General features: G+C 45.5%; 2 protein-coding genes and 1 pseudogene across 2 annotated transcripts; 1 reads left to right on the top strand and 2 right to left on the bottom strand.

Moving 5' to 3' along the window:
- The first annotated feature begins 404 nt into the window (after window positions 1-404).
- LOC118509237 lies at window positions 405-2,588 on the top strand (annotated as a pseudogene).
- Window positions 2,584-15,843, bottom strand: LOC118509236. The gene is made up of 12 exons (XM_036049545.1): window positions 14,707-15,843; window positions 10,586-10,631; window positions 8,726-8,965; window positions 8,570-8,653; window positions 5,044-5,218; window positions 4,873-4,956; window positions 4,439-4,572; window positions 4,211-4,347; window positions 3,884-4,117; window positions 3,647-3,809; window positions 3,391-3,559; window positions 2,584-3,321 (listed from the first exon to the last, which is right to left on the bottom strand). The coding sequence occupies exons 1-12, from the start codon at window positions 14,721-14,723 to the stop codon at window positions 3,137-3,139; spliced, it is 1,668 nt and encodes a 555-aa protein (XP_035905438.1). The 5' UTR covers window positions 14,724-15,843; the 3' UTR covers window positions 2,584-3,136.
- A 3,412-nt stretch (window positions 15,844-19,255) lies between these two features.
- On the bottom strand, window positions 19,256-20,901 carry LOC118509127. The gene is made up of 2 exons (XM_036049322.1): window positions 20,480-20,901; window positions 19,256-20,402 (listed from the first exon to the last, which is right to left on the bottom strand). Exons 1-2 carry the CDS (start codon window positions 20,740-20,742, stop codon window positions 20,318-20,320), a joined length of 348 nt encoding a protein of 115 aa, XP_035905215.1. The 5' UTR covers window positions 20,743-20,901; the 3' UTR covers window positions 19,256-20,317.
- Between the last annotated feature and the right edge of the window lie 1,609 nt (window positions 20,902-22,510).

Below are 22,510 nucleotides of genomic sequence, written 5' to 3'. Positions count from 1 at the left end.
CGGATGTCAAACGAATTGTGGCCTGTGAGTGGCTTTCAGTCAAACCTTTTGTAGTCTGATTCGCGCCCCAAAAGAGCTAATTTAATTAAGACACAATTTTTTGGGACAGAGTGTCCCTACGAAGCTAATACACTAACTGAAGCTCAAGAGCAAAACGAATGTGGCTCTCGTCACTAGAGCACTAGCTAGTATACCGTCCCACACCGTGTTGGTGGGTATGTTATTGTTCTTCATCATTTATTACGAGGATTGGCAACCCGGAAATGCACATTACATATCGGCACGTCATCGTTAATGGTGCTGAATTGCATTACTAATGCATTGTGCTCATCAACATTATAACGCTTCCCGGGCCCAATTATGCCTTTCGGGGTGAGAATAGAGCATCCTATAAGCGAAGGGGTTTCATTCGATCGGGCAGCCTAATCGGAAGACACGCTAAAACGTTTGTTTTGTGAAGGAACGAAGGCAAAATGAACCTAAAACAAGTGTACCGAACCGTGCGGGACACGTTCCGTTCGGTGGTGCGCAATTTCTGTGAGAATACAAGCCTTCATGGGCTGCGATACGTTTACGGTGGAGAACGCACGGAAGATTCTTTGCCGCAGCGTAATGGCGGAATGTTGCGAATGATTTGGCTGCTAGTTTGTATGGTGTCGTTCGGGTTTACGATGCTCATGGGCTTGATTGCGTGGGTGCGCTTCCGCACTACGCCAACGATCACCACGATCGAAACGATGACGTACCCGATCTGGAACATCCCGTTTCCTGCGGTGACGGTGTGCAACATCAACAAGATAGACAAGCGGAAGGCTAGGATTATCATCGATCGGTTGTACGTGTCGTCCATTTTTTTTTTTCGTCTAGATCTACCCATCAACGTTCTTACCAGAGAATGTTTCGTTCCAGGGTAACAGAGTATGGATTGAGTGAAGTGAACGCGACAGGGCTGCTAGTGGCTCAGGCAAGTCTCGTCAACTTTGAGACTGTAAACACAACCTACATCGAGCTTTAATACGTCCTGGGTAAAATGGGCTGGAACCCGGACAAGCTGTTGCTCGAGCTTAGTCAACCCTGTGAGGAACTGATCAAGGTTTGCTACTGGCTCGGTTCGGAGATTCCCTGTCCGAAGATTATTCGCCGAACGCGAACGGACAACGGGTTCTGTTGCTCGTACAACGTAGATCGAACGATGCAACCGTTGCTGGCGGAACTGAATCAAACTAGCCCACGGGTACCGTACCGGCCGAAACGCTTGTCTGGCGCCGGTCGTCACGTAGGCCTTTCCATCCTGATCGATGTGGAACCGGACACGTACATGGCACCGACCAAATCGTACTACGGCGCAGAGGTGTACATACACGACTCCGCTGACTTTCCGTCCGATGCGGACTTTGAGCACGTGGCCCAACCTGGCTGGGATGTGACAATGTCCGTTATTCCTCTTCCGATCGAGAGCAGCAGTACGATGAGCCAGGTACCGGAGAGCATGCGCAAATGTTTCCTGCCCGAGGAGAGCAGCGCACAGTCGAGGGAGAACTTCAATCTGAACGTTTGCATGGCAGAGTGCCGGCTGCGTACGATACTGAACCTATGCAACTGTACCCCGTTTTACTATGCGGATCTACGTGAGTTGAGCTGAGTTGCTGTGCTGTGACCACTAATTTTGGTGAGCTATTATTTTTACAGACATTGCAGAAGGACTACAAAAAGATATGTGCGCCTTGAAACATGTTGCCTGCCTGCACTACTTCCGAAGTGAGCAATACAGAACGAATGTCAAAAGAACTGATAGGGTTTTGGTATTGACGATCCTTATCTTACCCTTTCCCCAAGGATACTTCTATAGCTTGCGCACCGACGATTCGTTGGACGTGGAGCTGCATGACGTAGAATTCGGAATGGATTGTGAATGTAAACCACCCTGCTCAGTGTTGGTAATATTCTCTAGCAAATCCTTTCTCACCCTAAGCCCTAAATTCTCTCGATGTGCTACATCCCACAGAACTACAACGTCCAGACGATCGCAAGTCAACGCAAATCGAAAAGATTTGTGTCGGCCAACTTGTAAGTAATGCTTGCAGCTGTGATACCACTCTTTACACACCTGATTCTACGCATTCTTCCAGTGGAGGACGAAACGTGTCCATGTACGCCACGCTCAACGTACACTTTAAAGACATCTACTGCGTAAAGTACAAGCGCGATGCGTACATGACGTGGGACTCGTTGGTAGCTACGTTCGGAGGCATTTTCGGACTGTGTATGGGCGGTTCGGTGCTCAGTATCGTGGAACTGATATACTACTTCACCATCAAGCCTTTCACTCTGTACCAGTCGCAGCGAAAAGGTAAACGAATCACATCCAATCGAAATGCTCTTGTGCGACCGTATGTCTCCCGGTACGACAGTGTGTCCCAGTATCCGGTCGGTTACTTCTCGCGACGCAATGTACTGGCGCGGGAACGAAGTGCTGGTAGGAAGCAGATCAAACAGTGCGTACCGGTGAAGAAGGTGGCCACTTATCTCGATCCCCAGAAGAACACTATTTCATTCATTTACTAACGCGCTACCACGGTTGGATGTGCTTGATTGGTTTTATTTATTTACAAAATATCATTATATCGTGTAAGCACGAGCAATTCAGCAGTTGCGCGGAGAGCTTATCGGCTAATCAGCAATGTCTTACAGTGAAATATTACTCATCGAACAGTGTTGTACGATTACTACTAGCTCGAGCGATTACGATAACGGGCCCCCGCGGCGATGAAAATGGAATTATGGATCTCTCGGATCTTTCTAATGCTTATTTACACTCGATGAAATATGATCAAATGAAGTGTGGAGGGCGACGGCCTTATCAAAGGCGCTTCTGTTGTTACAATACAGCTATGGAGAGTATTACGTTTGCACCTTGCGTATCGAACCTTGCACGTGCTCACTTACGTCCGAATCTATCAATCTTACTGAAGTACTGTAGCCCTTAACCGGGGCACCACGGTCCTTACATCAGCGGCTTACGGCTAATTGTTTTTGTTATTTTTGCGTTTACTATGATTATGATGCGTTTGAACGATTGATCACTTAAGCTAAGCTCAGCGTGAGAGTCACGAAAAAAGCCCGCAACGTTGGCAGCTCAATCCAGCTGTGCCTTATGGCCTACGTAGTTGTCGAAGAAGGCAGCATCTTTCTTGCGATACCGTAGCTTGGCGCATGCCGCCAGCAAGGAACCACCGAGAACGCACAGCAGCACGCAGCAGGTTGCCAGTAGGGCGGATAGGACGGAAGTCTTCATACATGTTTCCGACATGTCTTGGGGTTCTGGATGGGTATGATAAAAAAAATCGTTATTGGTGTATCAAGTTCAAAAACGCGAGCCAGTGTACGTACTAGCTGAGGTGATCGATTCCTTTTTCGCGCGCGCCTCCTCATCTTCCTCCTGCAGCACTCGGAGCGCTTGGAAGAGGCTAATGTTGTCCGACAGGGTGGTGTTGACCTGCGGTTGAACGGCCTCACGTTTCGTGACGCCTTTCAGATTTCTCCAGTGGCAAGGTTGGCTCTGTGCGGGAAGCGAAAACATAGGTTCGGGCGTGAGATTAATAAGTCGTCTAGATTGCCAACCCTTCCGGTGAGTTTGCAAACCTACCGGACATCGTCCGTGACACATGCGAACATCACACTCGATGTACAGTGCTGGTGAGCCGGTGAAGCGGAACGTTTTCATGTAGGCGTACACCTGCGTCTCGAACACGCCCGTATCGGACCAGCTGCCACGGAATCGCGAAATCAGCTTATCATCAACCGGACACCTGGATGGATGGCATGAGATGAGAATACATGTCACAAAATTACACAGACTCAGAATCGCCTATATGCCACCTACCCATACTCGTCGATCAGCTGAATCCTCTTGTTGGCCCCGTTGTGTGCGAAACAATCGTTCACCACAATGTCAAACCCGTCGTACTTGCTGCGCATGTAAATGATGAGCGTCAGCGGATCGCCGACACGTACCGGGCCCGTTACCCGTGCACCATTCGTTCCGTACCCGTTCCGGATCTCCATGTAACATTCCGGCGGGCTAAGCGTGAACACTACCGGGTTTCCCGTTGCGACTCTTGGGGGAAAGAACAAAATGGGCATCATGATCTTGCACCGATAGGACACCAGCTCCCACCATATCGAACCAAAAGCAAACTGTGCAACTTACTCGACATCAAGAAAGGGAAATGTGACCGTTTTCCAGAAATCGTATCCATATTCGCAAGTCACCTTAAAGTGTTCGTCGAACTCTTCCTCGATCAGCGGATTGTACTGTACCGTCACCGTGTTCCACATGAAGTTTTTCTGCAACACGGTAAATAGGGAGAACGAAATAGGTGACACAGTGTCATTAGAATGGTGAAGTGAGGCATGCGCGGTGGGTTTCTACACGTACCGTTGGATTCTTGCGACTATCCTCACCGATCGCATTCTTTCCCAGCGTACCGCAACGGTTTAGCTGGATGAAGAACTCGTAGTAGTCGCGACCGGAACCGTTAATGTACATACAGTCTGGATCGTACGCGTAACCTAAAGAAGATATAGATGGAAATGGATTGTAATTTAGGGATTATAGGAAATGTCCAGAAAGTTCCATCTTCCAACCAATCAGTTAGTTAAGACTTGTTTAATTTAGTCACCATGCTTTCTTAAGACAGAGCAGAATTCTACGTTATTGCATACACTCCGGGTTTGGTACACGATTTTAGTACAATATGTTCTAAAATTCTAATGATCCTAGTCTTTAACTCCAAAGTTATCATTTTTTGAAAGAATATTGATTAAATAGCCAAATGTTGGCTTCTACATGGCACATTGGCATTGACTTACCAGAGGAGTAGAGAAGCCCATTGAACGATCCGTTGAACCCAATCCGTATCTTCATGTAATCGTCCTGACATTCCGCTTCGATATCTTCAGGGAAAAAAAACGAAACTCAATTTTAGCTTCCCATTAACACTTACACCCGTCACCTCCAAAAGGTCACCCGTCAATACTCACGCTGGACACGGGTATTGTTGAAGCGATAGCGCCGGTTGTAATCCCTGTCCCAGGGATCGGGACGCCAGGCTGCATCGATGTCTCCACCGTACACCGGAGGCGGTGGTAACCGTGGATGGGACGACTGCAGTGCGGTGAGCGGAATGTAACCGGACGTATCCGAAACGTAGACGACCTGCAAAGTAGACAGACGAGCAATAGCAATAACGAAGCTTCAAAAAACAGGGCGGTCGCCCAACAACTGTCATTAGCTAAACGACAGGTCGCGTGGCAATCGAGATCACTATCAGCGCGCCTAACCTTCCCGCGGCTCGAATTGCCGCCACTAACAACGTTCAATTAAAAGCGCTTGTGTGGGGATTACTTTTGTTTGGTTTGATGCGCATCCGTGACTAACTTTCTGGTGCCCACGGACACGCTATTCGACATGGTGGGACACCCTTTCCCCCCCTCCCTGGTCGAAAATTCCTTGCCAGGCAGGTGGAAGGAAGTTGCGTCAGGTACGGCTATGGAACAGTTTTCCAATCCATCACCGACCGAGTTGGTCGGTTGCACTTTTTTGCTATGTGGTACCGGACCTTGAAAGATGGAACTTGCCGCCGAAGGTGCGCAATGGTTCGCTCGGTAGGGCGTGAAATTGATGGCACTTTTCCGACAAACGCAAGTTAGCTGAAATCGATTTTTCGAGTGCAAAATTTGCGGGGGGGTGTTGTTGAACCTTGAATCTTTGCACACCGGATGGCTCTTTGCGGCGTTGCCAACAAGATGAGACAGTTGTCATCTAAATTCGCGACTCTTGTGTCATGCTTGTTCGGAAAGAGCACAAGCGAGGTAAAAGAAAAAAAAAGTTCGGAACATGCGTTGCACTCGCGTGAAGCCCACCACGCATGAGGAACTTCGAAACCGAAAGTAAACTCTTGTGCAGTGTTTCGCTTTGCGCCACTGCCGCGCCCCGCCTGCCGTTGGCCAATTTTTCTTGGCCACAAAATTTATCTTTCCAATCAGAATAGCACCGAAACCTTCATTTCGGATGCAAGCGGACCGACGAGGTCGCCGGTGGCACAGGTATCTTGAGCATGCGTTCACGCTCACCTGAGGTGAGGGCCTGGTTAATTAAGACGATGGTAGGGAGGCCCGGGTGGGTTGGAATGTCGAGCCGACCCACCAACCCTCCGGTGAGCGGTCTTTTGTTTGTTTTCGCCAATAGTTCACCGCGATCGGTTCGTTCTTGGTGGGTGGCACCATCATCCAACGTTGAGGGGTGGAAATTGTATTGGGCACGTCGTTGAAGATCACACCGGGCCTCGGTTTAACACCTCCGATTTCACGATGATCACGACACGCATTGAAAAAGTGGGAGTGGGAAAACGTTCTACCATCGTTCTGTTTCTTTTCTTCGGCCAGTGAAGCTGTTTGGAACATGCGAACGTTGACGCATATTCTCAGCAAACGGTGGCTGTTGGCTTCCGGCACGGAACTGTGGATGGTTTCCGGTGGGGAGAAGATACTTTGCTGCTTGCCTAAACTCATAAGCCCGCGGTGGCCATGTGCTCAAGGTGGTGTTCTTCGGACAGATTTATGGCACACCTCCAACAGTTCTTATTGCCAGTACCGGAACAGCCCAGCCGTTCAAGATTAACTGTCCCTACTTCCTTAATATTTGCATGTAAAATATTAAGAATTAAAAAACACAATTACAATCTTCAATAAAAAAAGACTTTACACGACTCTTTAAATCGACGGTTAATTCAATCTCACACAACACCAGACTTTTTCTGGAGGATGCATTTGTGTGTCATGCCATTGCGGTAACAAAGAGCGTTGTTCGCAAAAGGGTGACAAAATAAAATGACGCAGCTGGAGGTTGATTCCCGTTGCATAATTCCCGTTAGAGCTTTTGCAGGTGCACACTTAATGCAACTTAACGGATATTATCAGAAGCGTACAATGTAAGCTCGGCAGATGAGTATCTGGTAATGCACTAGAAACGTTAGGTTCGCATTTAAGAGCAGCAGTACGTTTGATGATTTGAACATGAAGATCATTTTACTCTTAAACAATTCACAAATACATAGACACACTACTCCATGAGAGCCTTTAGATTTCTAAAAATTAATTTTTGTTTCCAGTTACGTTTGTTTTAATATGTTCAAATCCTATCCGAGCCGCCTCCTCGTATGCAGGACTTGACTATCCAGTTACGGGTAAAATCAATTCACGGAAAGCCAGGCCAAAATCTAGCGAGGTTGTAAAGTAATAGAAGAATAAGAATTATAGGACTTCTTCTAAATAAAATTAGAGATAATGTTGGTAACGTATAGCGGTACGCCAAAGCCGAGAATAAAGACTTCATACTCATGGTATTCTGAGTGGCAAAAATTGGAAAATATTTCACAAGAACCAGCAAATATTCTGAAGATAGCCAGCTTAACCGCATACGAAAGGCAATGGAACTTAAATGATAGTATTCTCAGAATTGAGGTTTTTAGGACGCAAGATCTTTAAACAAATTTGAACGCAGGACCAGCGAGGTATTAATTTGCTCTGTCAAGAAAATCCTTCACCTTCCACAATAAACAGCTTCTCAAAAAATATTTCTCAACCAGCGATAATAATCCAATGTGGAACAATTTCAAATTTTGGGAACTTTAAAAAGAACCTTACAACCCCTAAATGAAGCAAACTTTTCACTCATCATTACTCTCCGAGCATGGTTTTCGATGCCCATTGATTCGTTTGTACACGCCACAACAAAAGAAAACCACTTTGTGCGTTTAACACAAGACACAGAACATAAAGCCCCATTTTTCCATAGTCTTTACAGAAAACCTGTCCCTCTCTCTCTCTGTCTCTCTATCTCTCTCCGTACGCCAATTCTGGGTAAGGTGTTTCGCCGTCCTGGCCACCAGGGAACGCAGCACACGAAGACGCGCGTCTGCGTTTAGTAAAACACACTAAACCACCCGACCGGAACTAAAATATGCACCTGATGGATAGGGTTGGGCGGCAGGTTGGCTGTGTCGTTTTTTTGTTGTTGTACACAGCGTTGTCTTATGCACTCAGCACACTTTTATTGCATTGATGCACGATTCGGCTGTGGCCTACCGCGCAGTATTATGCAAGCGTCACGGCGTCTCGGTAGCCACCACTACGGTTAGCTCACCGATCGTCCTGCCTGGTGTTGGTGGGTGGTCGACGATCTGCCCTGATTAATGGACGGGAATGACCCGGTCGGTGGAAGTGTATCAATTAGATACTCTCGCTTTCGGAACCACCCCGGCATGCCGTTATGCGATGCCGGGCATTCGCGGTTGGCCCAGAAAACTGAAAATAAAACAGTACCGACCACCAGAGATGACGCTATATGGCAGTCGCCCGATCGGTGCGCATTTCGTGGTGTCGTGGTGGCATCTTAATCCGATCATCGTTGGCACCTTGGCCGTGACGCAGTGACACAGATTATGCCATCTGCCACCCCTGCAAAGTACCGGTGCTGCTGCAAATGCTCCTGAGCTTGCGGACTTACCGGTTCGCTGCCCTCGTGGGAGAGTGCCTCGCGCGAATTGTTCGCATTGTCCAGCGGTGTCGGCTGCTGCACGACGACATTCTTCTGTAAAAATCAAATTTGTCGCCCTTAGTCAGGTGGATCGGATGGGCTGACGTAAATGGGTGCACTGCTTACCTTGCCGCCGCTTATGCTGCCCCGTTTCCGTTGCACTTTCGGTGCAGCGGTGGAGGATGGGTGCAGGGTGGATGCGGCTTCCCGGCCATGGTTTGTTCCTGTGGTCACTGTTCCCGTGGGAGCCGTGGAGGGTAGGCCATGGGTGCTGGCCGCGTTGGTACTGTTGTTCGGTTGAAAGCTAACAGGAGACACAGTCGTGATGCCGGTAACGCCATGCGTTAGCTGTAGGATGCAGAGTGTCTAGCAGGAGGGTAGAGAAAGATTCGATTAAGTTGGTTCAAATTATATAAACACCAGCTCCGCAAGGACCAATCAATCTGAGGCCATGATCTGATCAGGAACTGGAGACCCTAACCCTGAATAAGATTGATCTAGAATGATCTTATATTGCAATGAGACTTTCATGAGTTAAGTCCTAGAAATCACTTCTAGAATCCCTTCAAAATTTATTCCTGGTAAACAGATCGTTAAACTTGATGCTAAAATTCTTATCTATATTCCCAGGAGAATTCTCTTCTTTTCCTAAAGTGACTCTACAACTTCTAGTGATCTCGGCCTGCCATTTCTGTTTTTCGTGACTTGATTCCACCCGTAGCTGGATAGTCAATCCTGCGTGCGAGGAAGCGGCCAGGATAGGATTTGATCCATGGTCCTATCATGTGAAGACGCTATCACCTTAGCCACCAGACTTCTATAACTCTGGGCAAATCTCAGGTTCCACAATGTCGTTGGATGAACTAGAGCAATAGGAACTAATCTCATTTTTTTCTCCCAAGATATCTGTTGGACTTAGTTCTGATACGATAACTGTTTATTTCCTAAAAAGAATCAGGACCGAGGTTCAAATCCCTTTCAGATTCTTCTGCGATTAGTGAGGACTGACTATCCAACGGCGTGCTATCGTTGAGTTTACTAGAGTAAAAAATGGCAGGCATGGTCTAATAGGTCGTTAAGCCTAGAACGCCAAGAAGAAACGATCAATTAGTTTTAATTAAAATCTCAGGAAAATAACATTAGCCCACCGTAATTTGGAAAGCTCCTTGTACGATCAAGTTCCTCCTACAGCTCCTTATACTTCTACAAAAATAATGTTATTGTGTTTCTAATATGTGACTCATCTCAAAAGATCAAAATCAATTAAAATAAAAATAATGTGATCCTGCTAACGCATTGATGCCTTAGGCTCCAAATCATCCAAATAAAGTAGTTTACATTGCCACTTTGGTAAAGGTGACTATGCTGGACTTTGTTTTTGACTTTGTTATTATTTAGATAGATTTTTGCTCTCAATTTTCATTGCTCTGTGTAGGAAAAGCATTTGCGAGGTACACTCCAATAGAAATACTGTAGAAGTAGGGAAAATCTGAAGCTGTACTGCAACTGAGTCCAATACGCATCATCAATTATCATTCATCGAAATCCAAGGGACCATCACAAGACTAGAAGCTTTATTTGGAGCTTGCATTCATTCCTTATTGCAGTAAGCTAGTGGAAGTATTGCAGTAAATGTTAATTATAAAGCATGTAAGGTGATTCATGTAAAAATCAAAATGCTCGAAACAAAAACAAGTATCAGTCCACTGTACATCAATTTCAGCATTCCTAAAACCCCTCGAACAGCAAAACTATATCAAAGCTCGGGTATGGAATGCGGCTACTAGGAAAGCGGCTGTGGCTTACTGATTCATCCTCCATCGCTACATACACACAACCGCGACCACTAAAGACATACACACGATCGCCACGGCTGGATGCGTTGGTGGATGGGCAAAGTATCTCGCACGGCCAGCCAGTAGCCAGTAACCACCACCCATCTGTTGGCCGCGTGCCAAGCCGGTTCGACATGAACTAATAACTCACCTGTGCCGCCACAATGATGAAAGCACACCAGCCGAGATGATGTAACCTGAAACAATGAGAAATATTTGGCATATTAGATCGCATTGAACTCTTTTTCCTGCTGCTATTCATTCCACCCGGAGATGATCTCGAGCAGCAGCAGCTGAAGAAGAAATGGAAATCTCCATCTGGTGGCCCCCTATTAACCTACGCCTAGGGACGCCTGTTGGGTCGTTTTTACGACAGTGAGCTTACTGCTTCGATCATACCGCGATAAGCCGCGTATACGCACGGATTTGTGTGAACAAGATCAGGTAACCGAGCGCATCGGTCAACCCTTACCCCGGGGCCTGCTCTGCTCTGGACCACCAACACTTTTAGCAGCGAATTGCATTAATCCATTGAGCTCTCCGTTAGCATGCACAGCGCTGAACCTTCGCTGCATGACCCAACACAGCTTCATCGGGCTCGGGAAGTTATGTGGCTCAGGGTTTATTGGGCGGATATTATCCAAGATTTTTATGGTCCTCTCTCCATTCCATGCCTTCCCCGCCAGCCAAGCAATTGGAGCAATGCGAAATGGCACAGGAAAGGGTAATTATTCATCGGGAAAGGCGGCAGACGCACGGAAAACTGCCGGATGCTGCCGTGTTGATTGATGTGCCGTGCTGCTGGCACCGAATTCGATCGGCTACCACGAAATGTGCTATCAATCAGCTATCAGAACCTTTAAAGGGACACGTCCCGAAGTACCGCTGGCTGGCAGACGAACTGCAGCAGGAAAACGGCAAAGCTGCAACTCTACCGCGCGTTCTGCATCTGGATCGGAAAATCGGAAACTCACTCACCGTTGCACAAATTGATGGTTTTGATGGGTTGGTACCGAGCTGGCTTGTGCACGTTCTTTCCGATCCCACCCTTATTATCCGCCCGCCTAGTCCCCTCTTCCCCCTTTTCGAGCTTTCCTTGACAATTTTCCAATCGGGCGCGGTTAGGCGGTTTGACCTGCTTCCGTCGTCGCTGTCGGTTTTCGCACCAGAGCCATAATTCACGCCGCGCCAAGAACGGCCGGGCGACACGTAGCAAGGCGACATACCGTTTCGTTACACCACCGCATCCGTAATCGTAAAACAGAACAAATTACGACACGAACAGTTCCGGGATGCCGCACAACCATCGCCAGAACGGTGGTGCCCGCGCATGTGCTTTTGTTTCCAACCGGGGGGGAATTACATCTCCCGTTCTTTGTGGAAGCTTCTTAGCCAGCGCTCAAGCATCGCAACTCTTTCGCTAGCGAAAAGCTATCAAAAATCATCAGCTAAGTGTAGGCGCGAGTCATGTCGAAATTTAGGTCACTCTTATCAGTGAACGTTTTCCAAGTAAAACACGCCTCCTGGGCAAGCGATTTCGTTGCTTCGCATTCCTTCGCAAGAAAAGTGCACTCAAAATTATGAAGCTATTCAGACCGGGGTTACGGAATGTTAGGTCTTTTTGCTAAAGGTGTTAGAAATGACGTTAAACGAGCGCCGAACGCGGAAGGGTCGTGAGATAGTTTTCGCGCGAACTTTCAAGATACCCATCTTGAACCCTGTTGCTCGGTTGAAGCGCTCGGTATCGGATCAACGTGCCCACGGTTGCATGTGAAGCCGGATGTGCGCTGTTCTATTCAGATTTTTGTTTTGTCGATTTAGTTGCTTTGATTTGCATTCGGAAATATTCTATTAACTGTTTAGAATGAAAAATGCTTAACTAAGTGAAGATATCCTAAATTATATCTTTTTAAACTCGTTATTAAAAATTGGTTTTCAAGATTTTGACAGGTGAAAATATTTTGAAAAAATATTCGGACCTAAACAAATGTGAGAAAGTGCACAGACCAACCAGATTGTTAGACTGACACACGGCAGGGCCGGGGATCAAATCCCATCCAAACCGCCTCCCCGTACTCATACTGATTATCCAGCTATGCAGGGTGAATTCAACTCACAGAAAGCCAGCAATGGAAGGCCGAGACCTCTCGAGGTTGTAGTGCCAAATAAGAAGAATCAGATTTGATTTGGGGGTTTAAAAGCTTTTAAAGCCATGTATTAAGCATACTCAATAAAGTTTTTTATAAGGATAATTGCTAGTGTTTGTAATCCATCCCGTTCGTCTCGTGAGCCTGCCCATGAAAACGTTTGAATGAAAGGAAATTTGAGGCGAAAATTATAATTTAAGTAATAAAACACAAAAAATGCAAATAAAGTAGGGAATACTACTTATGTTTTCGTTTGGGGAAAATATATCTTTCCCTAAGCCCTCCCAAGAGATGTAGTTCCATGCACAGCGTGTTCCGTTTGCTAATCACTCCCATCCCATAATTGTTTTCATTTCACGATCGTAACCAAGAAGTAATTAAGCATAGGAGCGAAACAAGATCATCCTCGTCAGCCGCTCTGATGCTCTCACATGCTTTGTCGGAAGTGTGAGGATTGGTTTTCCAGCCGTTTATTACATCCGCGAACGTCCCGCAATACGAGGACCTCCCGGTACGACCCTATAAAGCTTATTAGTCACCGTCGGTCGTACGGGAAAACGGCTTAATCTAATTCACTCCCAACCACGCCAACCAGTGTCTTAATCGTGCAACAAGCAGAAACACACACACACACACACAGAAGTCCCACAGTAAAAACTACATCAAAAGATTCTTTCCGAAAGGTTGACGGCACAGGACCGCGCAAGTTCTTTATGTTTTTTTTTTTTTAGTTTGAGACCGATTTTTTCAATTACCGCGCGCTGTTTTCAATTCATTTCCGTTGCAACCGTTGCGGTTCCGATTCTGAGGGAATGCTTGCAGTGGCGCAGTTTTTCTGTACACAGATGGGGGCGAGCAAAAGAGCCATCTGTTTGGTGTTAAATGGATGAAAGGGCAGGTGGAAAAGCGGGTGGATCAGTTAAATGAGACCCTGAGGCCAACGGCCAGTGACGGAAGTTTCAATTCGCGACTTGTTGTTTTTTTGCTTAAACTTTTTGCAAAGTTCGATGAATGCTTTTTAAATAAACATTCTTTAATATTTTAATTTCTATAAAAATATTTTTACGACGCAATGAAAAAATAAATCTTCTTGTTTTTAGTCGCTATTTTCAAATTCTTTTCTAACTCTTTCTCATCTAATTCAGATGTATAGAGACAGTTCATTAAAAAAACTTCATCTAATGTACATGAAATTTTTTAATTTCTGTGCTAAATTTTCTTTATAAAATGGCCTTACACTTCGAATACTTAACTCCACCAGGAAAAGGTTATTGTTCTAAACCGTTCTAAAGTGTAGCGGTATCGAGATTGATTGGTAATTTTATAACTCATCCTCGGCGGCTACGCAGCATACCAAATGTTACGCACACAGCGGAAGACTTCCCGATAAAAAAAAGCAAAAGTTCTTCGTTCTAGCTCAACATTCAGGCCAGATTTAATGCCACATTACTTCGGGTAAGTACATCACCCGATTCTCGCGCCCAAAAGCGTTATGGAGAGAGAGAGAGGCAGGCTAATCCGTTCAGCTCAACCCCCTTAGCTCTCGGCCAAACGAATCGTACCAGCGCTTTACCAATTAATTGGTACTAAAGAACTTCAAACCTAGTACCAAGAAGATGAGCTAACCAAATGGCTTCCAATGGCTGTAAACAGCTGTTCCGGGTAGTCTGCGCGAGCTCGACCAGTAAGGCGCTCGACGGTAAATGTACTGTTAGCATAATTCGAATGTTTGGGTTCTAATGCGTACCGAATGTGAGACATCGGATGGGTAATGATCCACCTTCAGAACGGCGACGACACACCGGTGCCTACTACTAGCTGTCGGTTTGCGCCGCCCCGGGGCCAATTAAAACTGTATCCTGTGTGCGTTAAGTTCTACCGAAGCGCTTCTTTTGGGCCACGAGAGTGGATGAAAGTTTAGAATATGCAACAGGGGTGTTTTATAGTAATTTTAGAAAATACATTAAATGCATTACAATTTCTTTTAATTTTTGCATACAATAAAAGCATTCAAATCTCAACCTCACACGCCCTAAGAATGTGTCAAAACCCCTTCTTCTATACGTGAGTGTCAGTCAAACATTAGCATGCCCCATTAGCCTTCCGCACATTAATAGATGCTTACCTGCCGGATTGAGACATTATGTGGCTTCGATTTTTCGTCCACCCGGTTTTCCGTAACACGTGCCTAATCCGTAACTGGTGAGCGTCGTCAATCGTCTTTCGCCCCGAGAATGGGTTCGTTCTCCAAACCAAAGCAAACCGCCGTTTGCTACAAATTGCCTCCAAAACTGGCAGACCGGTGTTGTCGCGTTGTTGCGGTTAAGCGCAGGGAAAAGCAAATTATTGTCTTTTAAATCGTCATCAGCAACGGTCGTGCTGTCGTACCCGTGCCGCCGTCGTCGGATGGAAGGAACCGCTCATCAGCAACGGCATCGCACCTTCGCCAACCACGGACCAGGACAGTACAGTGCTGAGCGCTTCCGAAAGCGTGACGAAAGCTCACACGAAACACCGCTAGAACATTTTTCACCGTTTTTCACCACAATGTGTATTTTCCTGCCCCACGCTAAGATTGGTGCTGTTCTTTGTTTAGCTAAACGATGCTGAGCACTTCACCGGTGAGGTTCAATTTATTGTGGATTGGTTTGGTTTGGGGCTTTTTTTTCTCTCTCCCTTCTGACTCCGTTAACCACAATCTTTAAACACTCTCGTACACGTTTAATTCCACACGGCGAGAACAGTTTTGTTCAATCAATATGTTCCACACGAAGGCACTCTACTACTTCCAGCTCTAGTTCTAAACAATCGTTTGCATTTCTCTTACGTACGTTCCAGCTAACCGCGAACACGAATAAATCAATGGCCAAACAAATCGAACACACAAACACACACGCTGACCGTTGTTGACCACCACGTACCGTAAGGAATCTGCTTTTCACTTTCCATTGACGTCCTTCACCGAAGCGATACGCCGTCGCGCGCGCCGGCTAGCCCAAGCAGCTGGACGTAATTTATTCACACCCGCGCACGTTTTATTTCACTGCACACCCGCGGTTCGCGTTTCGCTGGACAGCTATTGCACAACAGCACCACAACCAACAGCGCTGCATCCGAAACTGGGCTAGTAATGGGCAAGCGAATTTTCCATCGAAAGGGTTCGTCGCCTGTTTTATGCTAGCGCACAAGTCTTTCGTTCTGGGGGGAAATCTTTCAAGCAACGAACCTCACTCGCTCATCGCCGGCATGCAACTGGTGCGCTAGGTGGTGGCTTCGTGCAAAGAAAACCTCCGCCGGGCGTAGATCATGATGATGATGATGGTGATGGCGTTGATGATGATGAGGGTGGTATCCGCAGCACGCGAACGCTAATCTGTAGCTAGTTTTAGGTGGGATTCATTCGTACTGCGACCGCCGTTGTCTTGGTTTAGGTGTTTTTTTTCTCTCTCTTTCTCTCGCTTTGTTTGCTTGTTGCCATTGGAAAATGAAGGGCGGAAATGATGGTTGGATGAAACGATGAATGAGATTCGGTGGGCTAGGAATGCTTACCTACTAGCTTACCGAAATCTGTCGAACAAATTAATGCACGGTGCAAAAAATTCGGTACAACAAATTCGGTCATCAAATGTCTGCGGTGAGGGAAAATGGTTAACGACACGTTCTGAGGGATTCTGAATTTGATGGCATTCCTGACATTAATCTATAGCTTCACAGGAGTGGAGAGAGAGCTCTACTGTACTATTTATAGTTTATCAACGCATTTGTCACAAATTCAATTATTAATTCATAATTCGAACTTTCTCTGATCAGAATAGAAATATTTTCCCCAGTTGAAGGCCAAGTAACTTCATTTGAGGATAAACAATTTAATTATTTTTTAAAATGAATAAATTGTGAATTTTAATTTGTGAAACAGTGAATTAAACATAAATTATTTTATAGACCAAAAATTAAAAAAAAACACAACATATGAATATTAATATGTATTTGATTAACTGGTTATCATATTTACTTCAAGATTTAAAAATATGAACACTTATAATTAGTAACAAATTTCCATGAAAAAGAGAATTTTTTTAATTTAATAAAATCCCAAATACAAAACTAAATCAACTCAAAATTATTTGTTTTTCATCTCGCAAAAAAATCTCATCCTGCACATAACGAAGCTCTGCATAGAATCAATTTAACTTCATAATCTCATTGAAAGATGATAAAATCTTTAACAACACAAATTTCCTACAAAATACCCTTTTAGGATTTGTATTCTCCCAACCCCCCTTAAAGTGTTGTTCATGCTTCCTTAAAGTGTTTCTAAAATTACAATACGTACTAAGTCGCAGCTTTTATCAGACAACTGTTTTAAAATCTTGGTCTGCTGGAATGATCTTCGATATCGATCTAGCGCCGCCGTCTGCCAATCCAATATCTGTGCCTTTCTGGCAGACGCTTCTACACCATTACTTCATCTCAACTTTAACCTTCTCAACCTTAAATAGATTTTCTCATTCTTTAAGGGCTGAATCGTCCGGTGCTTTTCTCGTGACATGACCAGCCCTTTGAAGCCTGGCTAGTTTAATTCGCAGCTCTGTTCCTAGAGCTCATCGATGTAGCGGCTCCTTTCTATGTCCTTCCATTCATATCGGGCAAAAAATCCTGCTGAAAATATTACTTTCGAGCGCGGGTGATTCAAACAGGGCTCAAGTCTCGGAGACGTATGTGAGTACTAGTCTAGTCAAGCCAGCATCCTTTCACTAACAATATCGATGCTGTTTTCTGTGTAAACTTTTGCCCCAACACAGGCGAAGTTCCTGACGACTTCAAAGGTGCGATCACTTATTTGTACATCACCGATGCGTGAATCAGTGTAAGAAGAGTCGATTGCTCGATTGTTTGGTTAGCCTCAGCTAAATAGGAGATCCTCAAACCAATGTTATCTTTTTCATAAGAGTATGTCTGGAATTAGATTGACTTGTAGTAGAAAATTCTCGAAGTTTCCACCTCCGTTAGTCAAATTATTCTTTCTAAAGCACCAAGTTAGTATTGCAGCCATAATATTCAAATATCTTGACAGACTTTCCTCACACATTGACACACTCGAATAGCTTCTCGAACCAACGCAAAGAAGCACTCCCATCAGATGCGACAAAAATGCAACAAAAAAGGCTGATGATGTGATTAGCTAACGGCATTCGCTTCTGGCGAAACTGTCTCATGCATTATGATAATAAGCACAGCGAATAAGCCAGAGATCCGAATAAAAGGATAGGCCAAAAAGACACAAAAAACTTGATCCACATTTTTGCGCCCTCGCACGAGCGAAGGTGGGCGGTCTCGTAGTGACCTAAGGAAAAACCGATTCATTGCCACCGGCACACAATCACTTTTCCGACCGCACGGCACACGCCCATTCCTTTGATCTGCATCCTTTTTTGTGCAATTGTGTTTGCTTGCTTCCTGACGCTGCCAATCGATCTTCTCACGCGCGCAATCCTCGCAGTCGCAGCTTTTCCTCCGCGCTTCCTATCAACCCTCGAACCTCGTGTGGTGTATAAATTTTCCACCCAGCGCCCACACACACCACATTACAAAACACGCTCTCGACCAGTTTTCCTTTCGGTCGATTCCTTCTTATTTTCGCTGCCCTCTCATAGCTGACATTGAAAGTTGACGGCGTGAAGGTGTGACCTCGGTCTCGTCACTGGAGCCGCACTTTCGACCGTCCGTTGACAAATCGATACCCCATCCATCAGCTAGAAAACGCGCATCACATTGACCCCACGCGTCGATGGTGCAATCGGTCAAATAAATCTTTCCTCCCTCGTTGACTTGTGTGTAGCAATTGCTTTGCGCGCTTGGTGGAAATGCTTGCCAGAAGAGCAAAAAAAACTACGCTCAAAGTTTATCAGCTCGTTGATGAATCAATTAGCGAGCCAAGATGTGTTTTAAGATGTGTTCGCAGATTGGAGAATGGTCGCAGATTGAGCAAAAGACGATCCGTGCCGGTTTTGCCAGCGTCTCGCGTTCGAGGTCGTTCTCAGGCAAGATCACAGCGCTTATCCATGTAACGCGATCATAGCGCCGATCGGACGTCAGAGAACATCAAGCTAGAACACTGATGGGTTGTTGCCGATTTTGCTTTTTTGTTTTTGTAACACCTTCTTCGGGTGCTTCAACTTTACCGAGGCGCCAGCCGGTTTGCCTAAGGCGACTTAAAAATAATTCGAACCAGCAACAACAAAAAAAAAAATAGATAATAATTCTCTAATCGAGAAATCATTCTATCTACAGCCTAGTGGTGGATGCAATTTAACGCGAATCATCAGCCAGCAGGCTTACGTACTGGTGAGAAAATTTCTAATCTACAGCCCACCATCTTTCCACCGCGCTAGGCTGGAAGTCGTCGGGCAGCTGAACGTTGAAAGCCTTTGAACGAAGGGCTGCGGTGAAGTCGAACCGAGATGGACTTTGGCGGAGAGATATGTCTTATTATATTGCACCAGACACAGGCCGAGTACAAAGTAACGACAACTGCAACTGAAAATTATATCAGAATGTAGGGTGATGAATCCACCTAGTTCCTGATGTCTTGCCCTTTCCCGGCGATTGATTTTTGATTGAAATTTAGAGAAACTCGACAATGATTTCTCCTAAGTATTCGCCTCGTACTTATGTTGCTGTTTTGAGGGAAGTCCACACTCGTTATCATTATTATCGGCCACTCTAGGGCTCAGAGTAATAAGATACTCAGAGCTAGTTCAGAGTCTCTGTGGTAGGATTAAAACATATTCGTCTAGCCGGACTCGCTCGAGATAATTCTTCAAAATCCATACCAATAAACAACACAAACTCCTCCGCTGATTATGTTACTTCTGATTCCAAGAATTATGACACTCGATAGTTAAAATCGACTATTGGGAACTCCATACCGATAGTGAAATTCCCCTTCAATATCGATAACAACGGCCAGCTTAATCCACTGCAATTCTCTTCCGACCGGGCGAAAGGCAAACCTTCGCCAACCTTCAAACGAATCCAACCGCTTCAGCATGCCCGGAAGATTCTGGTCAAGAACACCACCCTGGTAGTGGGTGACTTGAAATTAGTGGTTCCGCTTATTACTGACCACCCGCGTTTGTTTAAGGGGCGGGAGAACGATGGCCAAGACGCGGGCCCGGAAAATATTAATTAACACGTCCCTGACGCCAGTCTTTAGCGAAAGAGTTCATCTTCGTTTGCTATTGCTGCTTCCAATTCCAACTACTCCCGCGGTTAATTTTGTGCGGGATTTGTTTCTATTCCATTGATTTCTGTTTAATTGAGCGACAGAGCATGGATAAAGCTGATTTTTCATGGGAACCGTATCTCGGTACCGTACCGCAAAGCGTTTCTGTGCCAATCGATGTGGAAAATCGACCAAACCGAGGTTGGAGCAATATGTTTGCCATATTTCGATTGAGTTTCGGGAGTTACCGTGATGAAAATGAGCAAGATCGCCAGGAGATGATCACGCACGCACGCATTGTTTCATCAAAACCACGGCTATTGTGAAGCGTACCGTGCACCAATTAAGTGGCTCCAATCTCTGTGGCCATTTAAATTCAAACGACTTATTCTTCGGAACCTTCACTTCCGCACCAGGCGGTTGGAGGTCATCTTCGGTTGGGGTTCTTCTTCGGATTTTTCGGGGCCCGGGGCATTCTTGCTCACGGGTGACGTTTTCGAGGTTCCTTCCCTTACCTTGACACTGGCGCGTGCATGCCACTCAGTATCGAGTAGATCAACGAAACGGAGAAGAACAGGAACAACACCAGAGCGGAACTGTTTTCCAAAGAACAACGATTAGCACCGATGCGTTGAGGCTGTATCTCGCCAGAGAAACGAAAAAAAAAACTTACCGATTTGCATCCAGCAGCTGTAGCCACATCCGAAGGCAAAGGCGCGTGATGGTCACCCACAGCAGCATCACCGTCTCGATCACACATCCGGACAGTTTGATCGTCTGCATAACGCACGGTTTCCAGCGCTGCCACAGTGTGGCATTTTCGGACGTCGAAGTTTGCCGGCTAGCGTACGGGATCTGTTCCTTGTGGCTATTCTCGAGCAACGTGCGTAGATACTGCAGATGGGGACATCGGTCGGCAGCACAGGAACAGTTCATTTTATGATTCAAACACTAAAATTCTGCAAAACCAAAACGCACACCCAAACGCACAATTTTGGAGCCAAAGCGTGTTTATTCCGTGAATAGATTTTACACTGATTTAAATACTCCAAGGTTACTAAGATCGAGCCATCGTATCGAGGTGGCCTACACTTCAAGGTGTGTTGCATAGTAACAGCGTACTTTTGGTGTAATGTCAGATCGTTTCCTTACTGCTTACTTAGCATACAATTGATCTTCTTCCTCGGGGTGATCTTTGGAGCGGCACTCAAATGAAGATGAACATGTCCGGGGAAAACAGCTTATCGCCTGCTGCTTGCTTAGGTTTAGAAGGAAGTATACGCTGCCATTGGTTGGGGTTGTCGTATAGAGAGGAGTTTTCTGACTGCACTACGTCTATACCTGCCCCATTGAAGGTGGAAATGAACAGGTTCACGAGCGTCACCAAGAACATACGGGTTGTTTATGTGCGAGGCAGCCTTCATATCCGTCTTATCGAACATGTTGTACCTGTGTTTAGATGTCTAAAAATTAGCTTTTGGACAAGAGAAAGTGTCTTCTGGTCATGTGTTAGCTCTTACCTGTTCAGGTACACCATCGACAGTCGAACAGCTAACCGCATCACCAGGCTAAAAGAAATGAGAAGTAAGCCGATCATATAGTACGGATGCTTGTCCCCCAGATCGATCACGCATCGTAGCTGATTGGTGTTGGCCGACAGCAGTGCAATGTCCATCTTGTTTTGAGCGAAAGATTTCTTCTGCACGAAGCTGCTCAACTCTGCATTCAGATGTCTGTTTTTGCTGGATCCAGACTATTACTGCATGCTACAGAAGACGCGTGGGAATTTAAGTATCTACTCAAAACATAAATTAATTGAACACCAATAACACTCACAGCTGATTTGTCTTTGCATGTCACGAGCTTTAAACGGTGGCTAAAGAAGAAGAACGCTATCATCAGCACAATGGTCTAAATTTCGCATCCAACCGCCCATGGCTCCTTACATTTTCTTGATAAAGTTGCACACTGGTATAACCCGCTTCATTCTTTCCACAAGGATAGTTAGTCGGATTGTTGTCGGTCCACCTTTGTGACACCCGTTTGCAAACCAACCAGTTCGGACATATTCACTGCAGTACGAAGTGTACACTGATCGAGAAGTGTTCTTCTTCTTCGTGGCCCCTGGCGTTATTGATATCACGTTTTTGGTACGTTTGAAGCTGTCCTTACCGGGATGAGCATAAATCGAATCGAGCATTATTTGTATTATTTTGACATGATAAGACAAATGCTATGATAACGGAAGGATTATACTTACCTTTATTTTAGTCAGTCCAGATGACCCACCCGCCGAAAACTTGCATGCACTGTAATCTATGCTTAAAAATCTATTTCTACGACTGTATTCCTGTGTGATAATACTTCGTTTCATGCTAGGCATAACAAGCTATTCCTGGACCATGGACTTTCGTGACGTGTAAACCGATTGTTTAGCTCGATAACAGTCAACCGCGCTTATCTTGATGGTGCTATATTTATTGATGTTTAATTCGGTTAATCTACCTCAATAATCAGCTCATAATAGACACATACAGGGGAAAGCTTACTCTTGCAGTAAAAGTAAGTTTAGTTGTAACTGACCTGCTACCTATTATGAACAGCCTTAAGTAAGGAGCAACAGTTGGACCAGCATGACTTACGTTGGAGAGATTTATGAAACTAACATATTATTTTAGTGTTTCGTTCGAAGTATAAGCAGTAA

Source organism: Anopheles stephensi, chromosome 3, assembly GCF_013141755.1.
Source record: "Anopheles stephensi strain Indian chromosome 3, UCI_ANSTEP_V1.0, whole genome shotgun sequence".
In the NCBI taxonomy this organism is placed as follows: Eukaryota; Metazoa; Arthropoda; class Insecta; order Diptera; family Culicidae; genus Anopheles; species Anopheles stephensi.
The sequence above is the reverse complement of the archived record's forward strand: the minus strand, read 5'-3'. Positions and strand labels throughout refer to the sequence as shown.

Coding starts and splice junctions, on each gene's coding strand:
- LOC118509236 (XM_036049545.1), bottom strand. Junction 4,573..4,872: donor TGGGCTTCTCTACTCCTCTG/GTAAGTCAATGC, acceptor TATCTTCTTTAG/GTTACGCGTACGATCCAGAC. Junction 4,118..4,210: donor TTTCCCTTTCTTGATGTCGA/GTAAGTTGCACA, acceptor CTTTCCCCCAAG/AGTCGCAACGGGAAACCCGG.
- LOC118509127 (XM_036049322.1), bottom strand. CDS start 20,742: ATGAACTGTTCCTGTGCTGCCGACCGATGTCCCCATCTGCAGTATCTA. Junction 20,403..20,479: donor CAGCTGCTGGATGCAAATCG/GTAAGTTTTTTT, acceptor TTTGGAAAACAG/TTCCGCTCTGGTGTTGTTCC.